A 17,572-nucleotide genomic window follows, 5' to 3' on the forward strand; every position below is an offset into this window, starting at 1 on the left:
ATGCTCCTCTGTTTTGTTTCTTAAATTCCACATGAGTGATATCTTGATAATTGTCTTTCTCTGATTTACTTATTTCACTTAGCATAGTACCCTCTAGTTCCATCCATGTCATTGCAAATGGCAAGATTTCATTTTTTTTGGTGGCTGAGTAGTATTCCATTACATATATGGATCACATCTTCCTTATTCATCTGTCAATGGACATCTGGGCTCTTTCCATAGTCTGACTATTGTGGACATTACTGCTATAAACATTGGGGTGCAGGTGCCCCTTTGGAGCACTACACTTATATCTTTGGGGCAAATACCTAGCAGTGCAATTGCTGGATCTAGGGTAGTTCTATTTTTAACTTTTTGAGGAATCTCCATACTGTTTTCCAGAGTGGCTGCACCAGCTTGCATTTCTACCAGCAGTGTAGCTTCCTCACCAACATTTGTTGTTTCCTAACTGGTTAATTTTAGCCATTCTGACTGGTGTGAGGTGATGCTCATTGTGGTTTTGATCTTGACTTTTTAAATTTTTATTTATTTATTTAATTTATTTTTAAAATATTTTATTTATTTATTCATGAGAGACATAGAGAGAGAGGCAGAGATAGAGGCAGAGGGAGAAGCAGGCTCCATACAGGAAGCCCGATGTAGGACTCGATCCTGGGACTCCAGGATCATGCCCTGAGCCAAAGGCAGACATTCAACTGCTGAGCCACCCAGGCATTCCAATTTTGACCTTTTTTAAAAAAAAATTTTTTTAGTTATTTAATTTAGAGAAAGAGTGTGTGAGCAGGGTGGGGGGCAGAGGGAAAGGAAGAGAGAGAATCCCAAGCAGACTCCCCACTGAGCACAGAGCTCTATACGGGTCTCCATCCTGAGACCATGACCTGAGTTGAAATCAAGAGTCAGACACTCAACCAACTGAGCCACCTAGGTACTCCTGACCATTTTTAAAAGGTCCCCGAGTGATGGTTATATTGAATCCCAGGTGGAAAACCCCTGCAGCATTAGGGGTACCTTTAGCTATATAAGTGGCTAATAAAAATTTACCAGGTAGAGGAGGAAAGGAGGGCCATGAGGGCCCCCTTCCAGCCAAAAGAACCCTTGGACTTGCCAAGGGATATTTTACATCCAAAAGAAGGTCCCTCTGTAGAGAGAACTCACCATAAGGCTACCAGATTTTTTTCAACTCCTCTTAAGCCCTGTTTTGCATATTGTTTGAATACATTTACATGTTGACTATCAAGAGGCCCTAACTCCAAATATGTAAGATAAAATTAAGTTAGCTCTTGTCACCTACTGCAATTGTATTCATACACAATAGTCAGTGCTGAGCACAACTCAAGTGTGGAACAGATTTTGAAACAGCCGGAGATGGGGAAGGAAAGGACACAGAGGCAGTATAGGGATGAGAGAGAGGCTTGAGGAAGCTGAAATGGGCTTCTGCCACCTACCCAGCAACAGCCCCCTCCTGGACCTCAGAGTCTGCAACAGAACCTGAAGCCTGAACCCCCTCTATACCTTTCTCCTTTTCATTATTCCAGTTTTACTGCCTTTGATCTTTTTCTCTGGAGCTTCATTATGTACTTTAGACTTCCTGAGCTGCTTGCAGACCATCATTTGGGTGTTCTTCCCTGGACCTTCTGGGCATGTCCTGTTTCTTTTGTGCCACCTCCCCACTGCACTCAGCACAGAGTGAGTCAGAGCCCCTACATACAGTTGCGTGGAGGTATGCCCTGATCGGGGGTGCCTACAGAGAGGCATGTGTCAGGACAGAGCTTCAGTGTATCTTCACTCACCAAAGCATGCTGCCTCATAAGTAGGAGGTGTCGTTTTGCCCTTCTACCTGCTGGAAGGTGCCAGGGGGCCCTCTTTTCTTATTTGCACAAAAGGACCTGACATATGCTAGTGGTGACCCAGTGTAGGTCTCTCCGTAGGTGCTTAATCAGTGCTTGCTGAATAAGTGAACAAATGAACAAACGAATAAATGAAATAATATAGTGGAAGGCAAGATTGATAAGAGGCTTCCATAGTCATCTAGGTCTGGGTTAATGAGGCCCTAAATAAACTAGCCTGTTAACACTGTGTTTATGGAAAGGAGGGGATAAATATGGAAAAAGAAGCAACAGACTATGGGTTGGATTAGAGTTTCCAGGATGGCAAAGGAAAGAGGGAATAAAAATGACCTCCTGCCTATAATCACCACTAAAACTTGACTCTTCCACAAGAAAAATAAAGACACTGTGGTTGCAGATCTGTCCTACATACCCACCTCTGGATTGCTGGCTCTTTTAGATGATACGGTAACAGGAATTGTTTATCTCCTTGTGTGTAAGGCCCTGTGCTGAGCAGTGTGGAGGAGACATAGGCCTTTCTCTCCCTCATAGAACTCAAGACCTAGTGGAAGAGGGTGCTGGAGACAAGATTCCTGATGTAGGGCTGTGCGACCAGCATTGAACATGGGTGACAAGTTTCAGATAATCATAATAGCTAAGTGCATGATGCTTTACTGCTTGTGGTGAACTCTCCCCTGTATAAGATATAGCAACATATAGCTATATGTTGCTTCTTACTGAAGAGGGAATTAACACTTAGAGTGACATGGTGGCTTGCTTCTTTTTTTTTTTTTAAGATAAATTTTTTTTAAGATTTTATTTATTCATAGAGACACACAGAACGAGAGAGAGAGAGACAGAGAGAGAGGCAGAAACACAGGCAGAGGGAGAAGTGGGTTCCATGCAGGGAGCCCCATGAGGGACTAGATCTCAGGTCTCCAGGATCACGCCCCAGGCTGCAGGCGGCGCTAAACTGCTGTGCCACTGGGGCTGCATGATGGCTTGCTTCTCATCCCATCTTCTGACTGCCAATCATGGTATTGGATTGAGCCATATAAAATGGCTATTTTTGTAGGACAAAAATGGTCAGATATCCTAAATTGCATATAGTCCATCTTTTCTACTATATTATGAAGCCATTTGAGACCTTTTGGGTGATTTTATTGATTTGTTTTAAGTCAGTTATAGAAGAGATTTTTTTTTAAGATTTATTTATTTATTTATGATAGAGAGAGAGAGAGAGAGGCAGAGACATAGGAGGAGGGAGAAGCAGACTCCATGCCGGGAGCCCGACACGGGACTTGATCCCAGGACCCCAGGATCACGCCCTGGGCCAAAGGCAGGTGCTAAACCGCTGAGCCACCCAGGGATCCCCCTAGAAGAGATTTTTAAAGGAGCATCTTGCTGGCTCAGTCAGAAGAGCATGTGACTCTTGACCTTGGGGTTGTGAGTTCGAGCCCCACATTGGGTGTAGAAATTACTTAAATAAGTAAAACCTTAAAAAATGAATTTTTTAAAAAAGGAGTAATGCTTCTTCTAGTAAATATGCAAAATAGGAAAAAATGTGCAGAAGCAGAAAAATCTTAATCCCAAACTCTACAGTTCGGAGGTATCCCTCATCACATTTTGGTGTATTTCCTTTCCGATATTTTCCCTTGCATTTTTTTACAAAGTTGAAATGTTATTGTATATATAATGTTATATCCTCTGTTTAAAAATAGCAGTAACTACCTTAACATTAAATATTTTTATAAACATAATTCTTAACAATAGCATCATATTCCTTGAATATATATACTATAATTCAACCTACTGTTGGACCTAAAAGTGGTTTTCAGTTTCTTAATACACATATCTAGTCTTATTTCTTTTTTTTAAAGATTTTATTTATTTGTTTGAGAGAGAGAGAGCACAAGCAGGGGGAGCAGCAGAGGGAGAGGGACAAGCAGACTCTCTGTGACCAGGGAGCCCAATGTGGGGCTCAATCTCAGGACCCTGCCTCATGACCTGAGCTGAAGGCAGATGCTTAACCAACTGAGCCACCCAGGCACCCCTCTAGTCTTATTTCTAATTATTTTCTTAAGATAGATTCCGGTCTATTAGTTCGTTCCAGCTGTTATAGAAGGATACCGTAGATTGGGTGACCGGTAAACAACAGAAATGTATTTCTCATAGTACTGGAGGCTGGGAAGTCCAAGATCAAGGCTCTGACAGATTGGGTGTCTGATGAGGACTCACATCCTGATTGTAGACTTCAGTCTTTTTACCATTTCCTCACATGGCATAAAGGGACAGGGAGCTCTCTAGGGCCTCTTTTCTAAGGGCAAAACCCTCAGGACTTAATCACCTCCCAAAGGTCCCACCTCCAAATACACTGGGGATTACATTTCAACATATGAATTTTAGGGAGTCACAAACATTCGATCTATAACAATTTCCAAAAGGAATTTTGTCAAACAACTTAAAATTACTGAGTCAAAAAGTAGAAAACTTTTTAGGTCTTTTGATTTGTATCATCAGTTGCTTTTCCAGAACTCTTCTCCCATCTTAATTAACTTTAGCTTGATAGCAGAACTTTAGCCTTAGTAGCAGCCTTGATAGCAGTCCTTTGCTGGTTCTGGTTTGGTTATGAGTGATAAATGCTGTAAGAGTTTAAGATGAGAGAGTTTAAATAATAGTCAAGAAAGCCTCAAGATTCAGAGTGGAATTTGAACTGAACTTGAAGGATCCTTAATATTCTAATAAACTGAAAGGGAAGACTTTTCCATCAGAAGCACAGCAGAAGCAAAGGTACTCTGGAAACAGTGACTGTGGCATGTTCTAGAGATGATCAAAATCTAAGTTTGCTAAGATACTTACTGAATGGGGATAACGGGATGTAAGTTGAGAAAAGGAATATCAGCTGAGAGTGAACTTAATCATATAGGTAATGAGGACTGTTGACAGTTTTTGAGCAGGAGATGAGCAAAATATTTTAATGATTATAGAAGACTATCTGGGAAACCAGAAATATTAACAGTGGCAGATTTTTTAAGTGATCATCTGTTTTAAAATTACACTTCATATAAATGTGCTAGGAAAGATTTACTCAAGTGCTTAGCATGATAGTGATATGATTTACAACATGAGCTATAGCTGGGAGCTCAGGCTTGAGATTCAAATAGTGTAGCATGGAGACCACAGTGGCTGGAGCCGAAATGGTGGTCAGAAGCTATTTCACGTGGAAGAAAGCTCAGTTTTCATTAAATGAGTGTTGGTTGCCAATAAACAGATGTGTCCAGATATTTACTCTGTCAGGTGAAGTGAGAGATCTAGGAAGGACCACTGAAGCTCTTTCTACTAGAGCCATTCTCAATCCTCTCTTTGGGTTTTACACGTGCAGTTACAACAAATTCTGATGAAGAGTAATTTTGACCCCAAGCATTTCCTGGTAAATAAGATTTCATCTTGTTTAATTACTTTTACCAATTTTAAGGAAATAGATACATTGCGAATTTTGGATTCCAGTATGAATAAGTAAAATATGATTCTTGCTGTTACATCATTATATTTTCTCACTTTTATTTTTTATTTTTTATTTTTATTTTTTTATTTTCTCACTTTTAAAAGATAAACCAGATATTTTCAATCAGTGCAAAGCAATGACAGGTGTTTCCGTTTTCTTCAATTAGCTCACCATAATATATTCTTTCAAAATACATTTTATATTAAATAAAATGTCTTATAAAACATGTACAGTTTTTAAAAAAGATTTTATTTATTTCAGGGAGAGAGAGAAAGAGCGGACACGAGTCCATGCATTAGGGAGGGACAGAGGAGAAAGAGAATCCCAAGCAGACTTTCCACTGAGCATGGAGCCCAACTCAGGACTTGATCTCACAACTCTGAGATCATGACCTGAGCCAAAACCGAGTCAGATGCCCAACCAACTGAGCCACCCAGGCATCCCAACACATGCACCACTTTTAAAATCCATTTGTATCTTGCCATACCTCATGTAGCGTAATGCTTATGCTGTGGAAAATAAGACCCAGACTCAAATTTTATAGTGTATTTAGGTTGACTACAAGAAGGAATGAGGAGTCACACACAAAATTGACAGGCCACCAAAGAATGAATGATTTTTCTTGAGATTCATTTTCACACAAAAAAAAAAAAGAGAGAGAGAGATTCATTTTCACAAGGTACCCTAATCATGGCAAAATGTTACATCCATGTAAAATACTTGATGGCATTAACTTAGGATAACTTCCAAAAAGGGAGTTTTCATGAAAAGTAGAGCTGATATATATTTGGAAAGGATGATGCTGTGTACTCAGGGCAGAGTAAAACATTAGGGTGCTTCTGGCTTGCTGTGGCTTTAACCTTTCCTTAACTGGGTGCTTCATGACATATATAGCTTGTCTGTCGTGGGGAGGGTTGGCTTTGTAGATATGTCATCTGGACAGTCACATATGGCTCTGTGCTTCAAAGGGTCTGGGGCTTGGTTTGATGTTCTTCTGTCACCAATCTTAAAATTCCTAATAAATTTTGAAAAAGGGCCTATATTTTCATTGTAGACTGGGCCCAAAAATAATGTAGCTGGTCCTGATCTCACCTTCCTTTACCATATGTTATGGGCTAAACCATAGCTTTCCCAGCTCCAAAGTATGGATCAGGTTAGGGGTGAGGGCTGTAATAAGCCAAACAAGCTTCTGGCTAACTCCTCTTATTTCCACAAGAGCCTAAACTGAGTCCAGTAGGGAATGGAAGGAGAGAGCAGGGGTCAGAAGCAGGCAGGGGCTGCTGACACCTAGTTTCTCCACTAAGAATAACAGCTGTCTGTACTCCTGGAAAGCGTACCACCACATCTACCAGGCCCTTACTGTGCCTTATTATTATATTACCTCATGTGCCTTATTTTCTTTAACTCAACCCTCTCAACAACCTGCAAAATTAGTATTATTTTTATTGATGAAGGACCTGAAGTTTTCAGTAATGAAGTTGCCTTCCATTCCAAAGCTAGTAGTGATCTTTTCCCATTCATTATCCTTTTTGCTCCCTTACAGAGTAGCCAAGCATCCTTGTCTGTTGTTAAAACTGAACTTCAATCACTTATTTGCCTATTTTAGACTCATTGACAGGGAGAGGGCCATAGACTAATGTTTATATAGGTTGTTTATTTTCTGCTTCTGTTTTCTTATAATTGTAGATAGTTATTTAGGACCTTCTGGATATAAATTTCTTTTCTCTTTGTTCATGGATACTATCTGGATAATATATTAATACTGGAATGTTTTTCCAAGATGAAATAGGTACACACTCCTTCTTTTGTCTGAAGATTGTCTCAGTAAATAGCGCTATATATTTTTTAAACTGTAGCCAAAAGGACATTTTGTTTCTTGGTTATTTCTGTTATTATTGTTTTCCTAGTTATATGTGATTGTGATCTGCTGAAATTAAAATAATCATGTTTCCCGTTTTATTTTGCATTAAAATAAAGTTTTTCAAAAATTTGTAAATAGATTCTATTCTAGACTAATCCCAATTATGTCTCCTGCAGGAAACCATTTCTGGCAGCTGATGTGCCCAGGCTTGGGTACAGTTCCTCATCCAATCACAGGTACATTCCCCGGAGGGCAGTGCTCTATGTACCTGGAAATGATGAGAAGAAAATAAAGAAGATTCCCTTCCTGAATGTAGATTGTGCGGTGCTCGACTGTGAGGATGGTGTGGCTATGAATAAAAAGGTAATAGCATGATTTTTCCTTAGGACAGGAAAAAGAAGTGGATTGAAATTTGGTGCTGTCTTGGTAACATTGCTCACTAATTGAAAAGATGCTACCACCCTCACCTTTTGCTATTACTAATATATTCTTGACTCAGCCTTCCTATGGGTTCTGAATGTGTGTCTCTTTTCTCCAAGAGAAAGGAAGAACCCAACCAAAATATACTTAAAATCATGACCTTCAGTATATGTGACTATGTGTATATATTGATAAAGAGATAAGACAGTCTATTTTGGCTATACAATTTACCACTTGGGGCAAATGAGTTTAATCTGAGAATTGTGATATAAATTTTTTAGACCAGAAAGATGCAACTAGGAATTTATTTCTTTTTTTAAGTAGGCTCCACCCTAGAGCCCAATGCAGGGCTTGAACTTAGGACCCTGAGATCAAGACCTAAGCTGAAACTGAGGGCTGGACACTCAAGTGACTGAGCCATCCAGATGCCCCAGGAATTTATTTAATTTTAATATTGAGAAATAGCTTTATCTTTTCTGGGACAAGTGCCAAGAAAATAAAAGATAGACTTTTACAAATAAGTCCCCATTTTTCTTACTTAATTTGAGGGAAACTACATGCAGAACCTTAGGGTTGCAGCTTTTGGCTGATTCCCTCATGGCCTGACCAGAGGACTGAGCCTTAAAAAATATCCCATTGTAACAGGTACAAGAGGTTCTTCCTGGGTGGTGGCATAATGGATGCTTTTTGTTTCATTTGGTATACTAAACTTCATTTTCCAGGTTTTTATAATTAAGATGGATTTGTTTAGTATTTAGGTGAAATAATTAAGTGTAAATCATTGTAACAATAAGTTCTCTTTGTATGGAACTTTTGAAGTTAAAACCTTGTTTTTACTTGACCTTTTTCTTTTTTTTTTCTTTAAAGATTTTATTTATTTATTCATAGAGACACAGCTAGAGAGAGAGGCAGAGACACAGGCAGAGGGAGAAGCAGGCACCATGCAGGGAGCCTGATGCAGGACTGGATCCCGGGTCTCCAGGATCACGCCCTGGGTTGTAGGCGGCGCTAAACCGCTGCACCACCGGGGCTGCTCTACTTGACCTTTTTCTATCTAGTCCCTAGACAGTGACGTTGTCTGGGAATAAATTGTAGGGCTGGGCGATAGAGGGAGATAACCATCTGGATTTATGCCTATCTGGACACTTTCTTTTATAAAGTTATCTTAAATAGCATGGTTGTACTGTACAGCTTTCTTGATTAGTTGCTTTCTTTGGAGAGTCTAGCAAACAAATATTTGCCTTAATTAAAAAAAAAAAAGACAAAGTTAACTTCCAGCATCTTCCTAATGGTCAAATCAAGACTTTCCAAGTATTTGGAAAAGGATTAGAATAAGCATGTGGAATCTAAAGAGTCTCCTCGACATCTTTGGCATGCCCCAAGGAAAATACAATTAATCTTCTTTTTCCCAAAGATTAAGGTAAATAGGCCTTTTCTTGGAGGATATAATGTGCTTCCAATATGCTCCCTTCCAAATATCATGTAGTGTGCTCTAAGATTAGATACCAAATTGTAATTTCAGTTCTTTGTGACCCAGGGCAATTCACTTTACTTCTTTGCCTCAATTTCTTATCTATACTGTGGGATGACAAAATCTTCTTTTGTCAGAGACAGGGATTATTATGAAGAAAAGTTTGATAAAATGCCTGGGAGTAGCTTGATTTCCTATAGGAAATAGATTAGATAAATCCTACAGTAATCATGATTAGAGGAGAATTTATTTTAGCATGTAGCACAGTGAGCCATTAGGTACCCTGATAAACTTCTAATTACGTTCACAAATCTTGAGGCTATCTTCCCATATCAACCAGAGGATGTTTTCTGCCACCCAAATAAGTTGGAAATATGGTCCATTCTTGCCTCACATTTCCTTAGTGTTCACCTGTGTTCTCAAGCGCATCCTTGTACTCAGAGCCACTACTTACGAGGACAAGGAAGCTAAGAAAGGGGAGGAAGGAATTCCTGATGGGCAGGCTATGCCTGCCATCTTTGGGTCTATATCCAGACAATGTCTTCATCAGGACACTCCGGTTCTCTTAATGCAGTTAAACTTCCCATTAATTGCTCAGCTTGTAAAAAAATTTTTCTTAAAATCTCTATCCAGGACTTAATTTTATCTCATATGTTTTATTTCATGTCTACCTTGCCTATCAAGATCTTTTTTTTATTTTGATTCCACCATCCATTATTTATAGCATTTGAAAATTTGACCAGCATATCATATGAAAATGTAACAAGTTTTTGATGGAAGTGTTGAAGAGGTTGGAGCCAAGTACTGCAAAAGCATGCAACTAGAAGCTTCTGTTCATGTTTTATTTCTATAGTGCTGACTAAATGCCAGGCACTGTTCTAAGAACTTTAATTTGCATAACAACCCAGTATGGTACTACTATACTGTTTCTACAGATAGAAACTAAGGCATGGAGAGGTCAATTTTATGAATCAGTACTGTGAGTTTGGTTATTCAATCACCTAATGCTCCTAAAATCCAATCTTTTCATAAGGATTTACAAGAGATTTTTATCTAATGCCATTTCAAAATAAAGATAACATCCCAATTAACTGCCTAGAAATACCTTCTCCCCCTGCACTTAACACCTTGCCACAAAAACGAAGTTAAGCAGATGAGACTTGATCCTGAAGACCCCTTATCAGTACCTAGCTGTCTTCATTTTGAAGTGCTGGAGATAGAAAAATAGTAATAGCTACCATTTACCAAGAATTTTCTATATAGGAGGTGTTATATTAAATCCTTTTTTTTTTAAAGATTTTGTTTATTTATTCATGAGAGACACAGAGAGAGAGGCAGAGACATAGGCAGAGGGAGAAGCAGGCTCCATGCAGGGATCCCGATGTGGGATTCAATCCCCGGACTCCAGGATCACGCCCTGAGCCAAAGGCAAATGCTCAACCGCTGAGCCACCCAGGCATCCCTATTTTAAATGCTTTTTATGTATTATCTCATTTAATCCTTGCAGCAGTTTTCAAATATGTCCAAGATCACAGTGCCATTAAATACAGAACCAAGATTTGAATCTCCTAGAATTTTTGCCAGGAATCAGCCTCAAGTTCACCTGTCTGCATAATCCCATAATTAAACTTTTTTTCCTTTCTTGGCAAGTTTATACCTTGGCTTTTCTTTATCTTTTGTCATCTTTGTGACCTGATGGTTTCTCAGAGATTACTGATGGGAGATCTGTGTTCACCACTGCAAATTCTTGTACTGTCCTGAGATTGTTAAATCTAATTAAATAGATTTAGGGACTTCAATTCATTTGAAATGCCCAGATACATCTGAAACTTCTCACATATCACACATATATTATTTTTTTCTTTGTTGAGGTCATCTTTTAATCATATTTCTTTTTTTTTCTTTTTTTTTTTTAAGATTTATTTATTTATTTATTCAGAGAGAGCGAGAGAGAGGCAGAGACACAGGCAAAGGGAGAAGCAGGCTCCATGCAGGAAGCCTGACATGGGACTCGATCCCAGATCTCCAGGATCACACCCCCGGCTGCAGGCGGTGCTAAACCGCTGCGCCACCGGGGATGCCCTTTTAATCATATTTCTTATTGAATATTAGTCTTTTTGATGAACAAGATGGAGTAGAGACCATTTTTAGGGAGTTTCTTTTTCTTTTCTTTTTTTTTAAAGATATTATTTATTTATTCATGAGAGAACACAGAGAGAGAGAGAGGCCAAGACACAGGCAGACAGAGAAGCAGTCTTCATGCAGGGAGCCTGATGTGGGACTCGATCTCGGGACTCCAGGATCATGCCCTGGGCCAAAGGCAGGTGGTAAACCGCTGAGCCACCCAGGGATCTCCGGGAGTGTATTTCTTAAGAAATATATGTTAAAACTCACTTCAGGAGGTAGCTCAGTCAGTTAAGTTTCTGCTTCAGCTCAGGTCGTGATCTCAGGGTCCTAGGATCGAGCCCTACATGGGGGCTCTCTTGATCAGCAGGGCATCTGCTTCTCCCTCTCCCTTTATACCTCTCAATAAATAAATAAAATCTTTTTTTAAAAACCTCATTTCAGATCTTTTTTTTCGTTTCAGATGTTTTAATTATAGTTTTGCTAAACTCAACTATTGTCTAATCAACTTTCTTGGCACTATTAAAATTTGCTTCATTTTGTAACTCTTTTTATTTCTTTTTTATTAGTAGACTAAATCAATCTTTCATTTGATTGACATTGTGGAGTATGGGTTTGTAATGAAAACAATAGGAGTTTCCATGGAGCAGTGTATAATACCTTCCTGCAGGCTCTAAGCCTGTCCTGCTAATCCAATTTGTGTTTAAGTAGCTCCTTCATGTCAAGGATGGCACTACCAGCTCACCTTCCCAAGTATGGATGATGAAAAGACTGTCTTCACTCCCTTCATTACCTTTTTCTTTTTGTTGTTAAATGTGTGAGGAGATACAGAACTGCATAAGCCACTGCTTGCTGGGACACAGTGAAAATAAGCCAAGTAATGCACAGATTTCTGGTGAATTTCCCTGACACTTGGGTGAGGCCAAGAAAGTAGGAGTGGAACCAAATAGAGACAGGATTCCAGGGTTGCTATTTTAGTTGAACAGATATTAAGGTAAATACTTAAATTGATTTAATATTTAAGCTTAAATATGTAAATTTAGACACTGGATATCTAAATAAATATTGAGTATCTACTCAACCAGGCACTGTGGCAAGAAGGCGGGGAACAAAGATGATTGCATGGTCCCCAACGTGGAGGACTCAAAGGCTGGTGGGGAGACAGGGAAAAAGTAAAAAGTAAAAAATTATAATCTAACCATAAAAGTCTATAAGAACATATATTTTTTGTTCTCCTTGGATTCTAAGTATTTTTTAAAATATTTATTTATTTATTATTTATGATAGACACAGAGAGAGAGAGAGAGGCAGAGACACAGGAGGAGGGAGAAGCAAGCTCCATGCCAGGAGCCTGACGCGGGACTTGATCCCGGGACTCCAGAATTGCGCCCTGGGCCAAAGGCAGGGGCCAAACCACTAAGCCACCCAGGGATCCCTCTAAGTATTTTTTTAAAGATTTATTTATTAGAGAGAGAGAGAACGTGAGTACACACGTACATGAGTGTGAGAGAATCCCAACCCGACTCCCTGAGGATTGAGGAGCCTGATGAAGAAGGTGGAGTGAGGCTTCATTTCACAACCCATGGGATCATGACCTGAGCCAAAATCACGAGTCAGACACTTAACCGACTGAGCCACCCAGGTGCCACAGATTTCTGGTGAATTTCTATTCTAAGTATTTTTTAATTTCTATTTTGATATCTTTCTTGAACCAGGAGCCACTAAAGAATGCATTCCTCTCTGCGGTAAAGAACCAATTTGGGGGCAACCCCGGTGGCCCAGTGGTTTGGCGCTGCCTTCAGCCCAGGTTCAAACCGTTGAACCACCCAGGGATCCCTTCTCCTATTGTTTTTAAATTTTTTTAATACCTTTGTGGATAATCTCTGTCTTCTGAATGGAACACTAATCCACTTACTTTTTATTTTTATTTTATTTTTAAGTTATCTCTACACCCATTGTGGAGCTTGAACTCACAACCTGGAGATCAAGAGTCACATGCTTCTACCAAATGAGCCAACCAGATTTACTTTTAATGTAATTACTGAAAAATTTAGATTTAAATATTCCATTATTTTTGCTCTATTTTTCTCATCTTTCTGTGTTTTTTCCCCCCTCTCATCTTTCCTGCCTTTTAAAGATTATTTGACTTTTTTCATTTCTTAGTCCTTGTTTTCCTTTCTTAGTTTAGAAGTTATGACTGTATTTCTAACTTTCATTGGTTACTCTTGAAATTTTACCAGTATACTTAACAAAGCTTAAAATTAACCTGCACCTTCTTCCTGGGCAACACAAGAATTTTAGAAAACTTTATTTTTATTTTTATTTTTATTTTTTAATGATAAGTTACCTGCAATTAGAGAGGTTTGGAACCTTTTTTTTTTTTTAAGATTTTTAAAATTTAAAAAAAAAAGATTTTTAAAATTTATTTATTCATGAAAGACACACAGAGACAGAGAGAGGCAGAGACACAGGCAGAGGGAGAAGCAGGCTCCATGCCGGGAGCCTGATGTGGGACTCAATCCCGGGTCTCCAGGATCATACCCCGGGCCAAAGGCAGGCACCAAACCACTGAGCCACCCAGGCATCCCCAAATTTTAGAAAACTTTAAATCCAATCCTCTCCCTTGTAATTGATGTTATTTTTGCCTAGTATTTCAATTATCTCTTTTTAATCTCACAAATTTTGTATTATTGCTGTCATTATTTTATATATACAGCATTTATTTAGATTAACCTACCCACTTCATCATTTCTTTAACTTGCTCATTATTACTTTTTTTTACATCTCAGACCTCTCTGGGATCATCTTTCTTCTGATGTGCCTCCTTCAGAGTTTCCCCTATAGCAAAGTTTTGTTGATGGTGTAATCACAGTTTTTATTTGTTTGAAAATGTCTTTTTGTTTGGTGAGGTAGAAAAATCTGGACTAACAGTTGTTTTCTCTTAGAACTTTGAAGATGTTATTTCATTTTTTTCTGGTCAAAGTTATTTCATTTTTTCCTGGCTTCTGTTACTGCTTTTGGGAACTCCATTGTCAGTCTACAAACAAGGTTACTTCCCTTTTCTTCTTTGGCTGCTTTTAAGATCCTCTTGTATTTGCTGTACTGAAATTTCACTAAAATATTGACTAAGTGTTAGGGTGCCTTGTGGTTCAGTCTGTTAAACATCCGACTCTTGGTTTTGGCTCAGGTCATGATCTCAGGGTCTTGAGATTGAGCCCTGTATCAGGCTCCATATTCAGCAGGGATTCTGCTTGAGATGCCCTCTCTCCCTCTCCCTCTGGCTCTCACCCCCTACCATCTGTTCACAGACACTCTTTCTCTCTCTCAAATAAAAAAATAAAATCTTTAAAAAATATTGACTAGATATTCGCTTATTCCTCCTTCCCTTCTTTCCCTTACTTTCTTTAGTATAAGTTGCTTTTCCCATATTTGTGGATTCATGGCTTTTATCAGTTCTATAAAATTTCTACCATTAGCAATTCAGATATCACTTCTATTCCATTCTTTCTGTTCTTTCCTTCAGGGATGTAAGTAGACCTACTAGGAGCTTATCATCCTATCCTCCGTGTCTCTTAGTATCTTTTCATATTTTCTGTCTTTTTGTCTGTCTGTGCTACACTGCTGGTTAGTTCTTCATATCTGAAGAACACTTTTATCATTCTCTTCAGTTGTATTTATTTTACCCATCCTCTGAGCTTTTTATTTTAATTGTTATATTTTTCATATCTAGAAGTTCTGTTTGACTTTTTTCATATCTACTTGGTCTATTTTGAATCTGACTATTTCAATTCTTTCATTTTCTTTCTTTTTTCTTTTTTTAAAGTAGGCTCCACGCCCAACACGGGGCTTGAACTCATGACCCTAAGATCAAGAGTCAGATGCTCTACCAACTAAGCCAACCAGGAGCCCCAATTTTAATTATTTTTGCTTTTAAATCACTTCTTGTTGTTCACTGACTCATAGTCATGATCTGAACTCATATTGATTGAAATTAATTCCTGGGAATCCCAAGGGCCTAGAGTGAGGAGCTTTTCCTCCAAGAAATTGTGTTTGCTTCTGCTGGGAGTCAGGGATATTACTAATTTGGAGTCTCAATTTGTTCTCCTCCAACTTTGCACTGATCTCAGACTTAGTATCCTGATACCAGGTCTGATATAGGTATTTAGTTCTAAGCTTTCTTACTTTCCTGACCCTTCATAAATCAGACGTCAGCTCTATGTTGTTGTTTTACAATGGCCTTGGGAAAATTCCCTTACATTCTTATGAGCCAAGCGATGCAATGAAAAGTACTCATGTTGAAATGGATCCATCTTATGGTTGGATGGCCCTTTAGAGAATCTGGTTTGCCATATTGCCGAAGTAAAGTATCCAACCTTTAATTTTTTTTTTAAATTATAAACTTAAAGAGATGCCTGGGTGGCTCAGTGGTTGAGCATCGCCTACAGCTCAGGGTATGATCCCAGAGTCCTGGGATTGAGTCCCACATTGGGCTCCTGGCAGGAAGCCTGCTTCTCTCTGCCTATGTCTCTACCTCTCTCTGTGTGTCTCTCATAAATAAATAAGATCTTTTTTAAAAATTATAAACTTGAACAGAATAATCTAAAATTACACGTAAAAAATCAAATAGTTATGAGATAAAGCAGTCCCTAAACATCATTCCATTTCTCCCCTTCAGACACAGTCCCTTTTATCTCTCTCTCTAGCTTACTTTTGTGGCAATAACTCTCTAATAAATCTCTAAATGATAGACTTCTTGAATTATTTTTTCAGTTTCAGGCATGATATTGACTCCTTGCTATGGGATTTTCCCCACCACCACCCTTACTACTATGTGTGAATTTCCTCATCTCTCAGTCGTTCAATAAAATTATATATAACTTTGATAAGATTAGTATTCAGTATAAAAACTACTTAGAGTTTAACTACGTAGTAATAAATCAGTTATCTTTTTTCCCCCTGCCAACCTGTTGTTTCCCCTGGAGTTCATAATTACCTTTCCTTTCCCCTGAATTTGTTTCATATTCAGTTGTTACAAAGTCAAAACTTACTTCCTCATTAATTATCTAAATCTCTTCTAAATATGTTCAGAAGCATCCAGTATTTTATGTTTCATCTTCTTGTGGAAATGTGTCCTTGTGTCTTCTCATCCCCTGTAAGAGTTCCTGAGAGATAGTTCTCTTATTCTTCCTTTAAAAAAAATTTTTTTTATTTATTTACCACAGAGAGAGAGAGAGGCAGAGGGAGAAGCAGACTCCATACAGGGAGCCCAAGGTGGGACTCCATCCTGGGACTCCAGGATTAGGCCCTGAGCCAAAGGCAGATGCCCAACCACTGAGCCACACCCAGGTGTCCCGATAGTTCTATTCTGAAGGACAAAAGCAACTTACATGAACATAGTATCTTTTTTTTTTTCTAATATGATTTGCAAGTAGTGGGGATGTATTAGGACTTTATAGTCATGAGGGGTATTACACCTACCCTTCAGGAAGCCAAAGGAGGAACTCTGAATTGTAATTCAAGGAAGATTTTTCTGTGGGAACCTAAGGTAAAATCTGGGATGTCACTTGTGGGCACCTTGACTTGGTACCAGGAACCCAGTTCAGTAGAAAGGGTAGAGAACTTGACAACATGAAGCCTATTTAAATTTCCCAGTTTTAACACTAGCTAGTCAGGAAACTTGAGTTTATAAACCCAAGAGCCTGTGTTTCCTTCTGTGTCCCATAAGATAGGTGATAATGAAACCTGCACTGCCCACCATAGGACCAGCTCTGAGGTTCAAACAGAACAGCACTTTGTAAACTCTCACGCATTACAAAAATATTTCTTTAAGTAATGGTATCATTCTTTTTTTTTTTTTATGATAGAGAGAGAGAGAGAGAGGCAGAGACACAGGCAGAGGGATAAGCAGGCTCCATGCCGGGAGCCCGACGTGGGACTCGATCCCGGGACCCCAGGATCACGCCCTGGGCCAAAGGCAGGCACTAAACCGCTGAGCCACCCAGGGATCCCTAGTGGTATCATTCTTAAAGGAATAAAGCTTAGAAAACTTAGGAGAATAGATAATATGTTCCATAAGATGTCTCTTTCACATAGAGGAAAGTTATTTGATGGTCAAGAACACACATATTGAAGCCAAGCTGCCTATGTGTGGATTCTGGTAATATCTTGTCCTAATAGTGTGAACTTGGGCGAATTACTCTGCTTCTCTGTGCCTCAGTGTTCTTTCTGTAAGTGCTATAAGAAGGTTTGATAAATACTTAAAGAGCAAGTGTCTTAACTATATTCCTGACCAAGGGTCTGATGGATTAATTCAAGTCTCCTTGCAATGCCAAGATTCACTGGTATTGATTCATACCTTAGATTCT

The 17,572-nt window shown here is 38.9% G+C and overlaps 1 protein-coding gene across 6 annotated transcripts in view; it reads left to right on the forward strand.

Moving 5' to 3' along the window:
• CLYBL (citramalyl-CoA lyase) overlaps window positions 1-17,572 on the forward strand; it is a 286,980-nt gene that overhangs the window by 143,744 nt on the left and 125,664 nt on the right. For all 6 annotated transcript variants that reach the window (XR_008665792.1, XM_055336070.1, XM_055336069.1 and 3 more), the window contains one exon: window positions 7,369-7,555. Coding sequence is in view for 5 of the 6 variants with exons in the window: in XM_055336070.1 (XP_055192045.1) it covers window positions 7,369-7,555 (187 nt within the window). In the remaining variant the exon portion in view is untranslated. The remainder of the gene's footprint in view (window positions 1-7,368; window positions 7,556-17,572) is intronic.

Source organism: Nyctereutes procyonoides, unplaced genomic scaffold (genome assembly GCF_905146905.1).
Source record: "Nyctereutes procyonoides isolate TBG_1078 unplaced genomic scaffold, NYPRO_anot_genome, whole genome shotgun sequence".
In the NCBI taxonomy this organism is placed as follows: domain Eukaryota; kingdom Metazoa; phylum Chordata; class Mammalia; order Carnivora; family Canidae; genus Nyctereutes; species Nyctereutes procyonoides.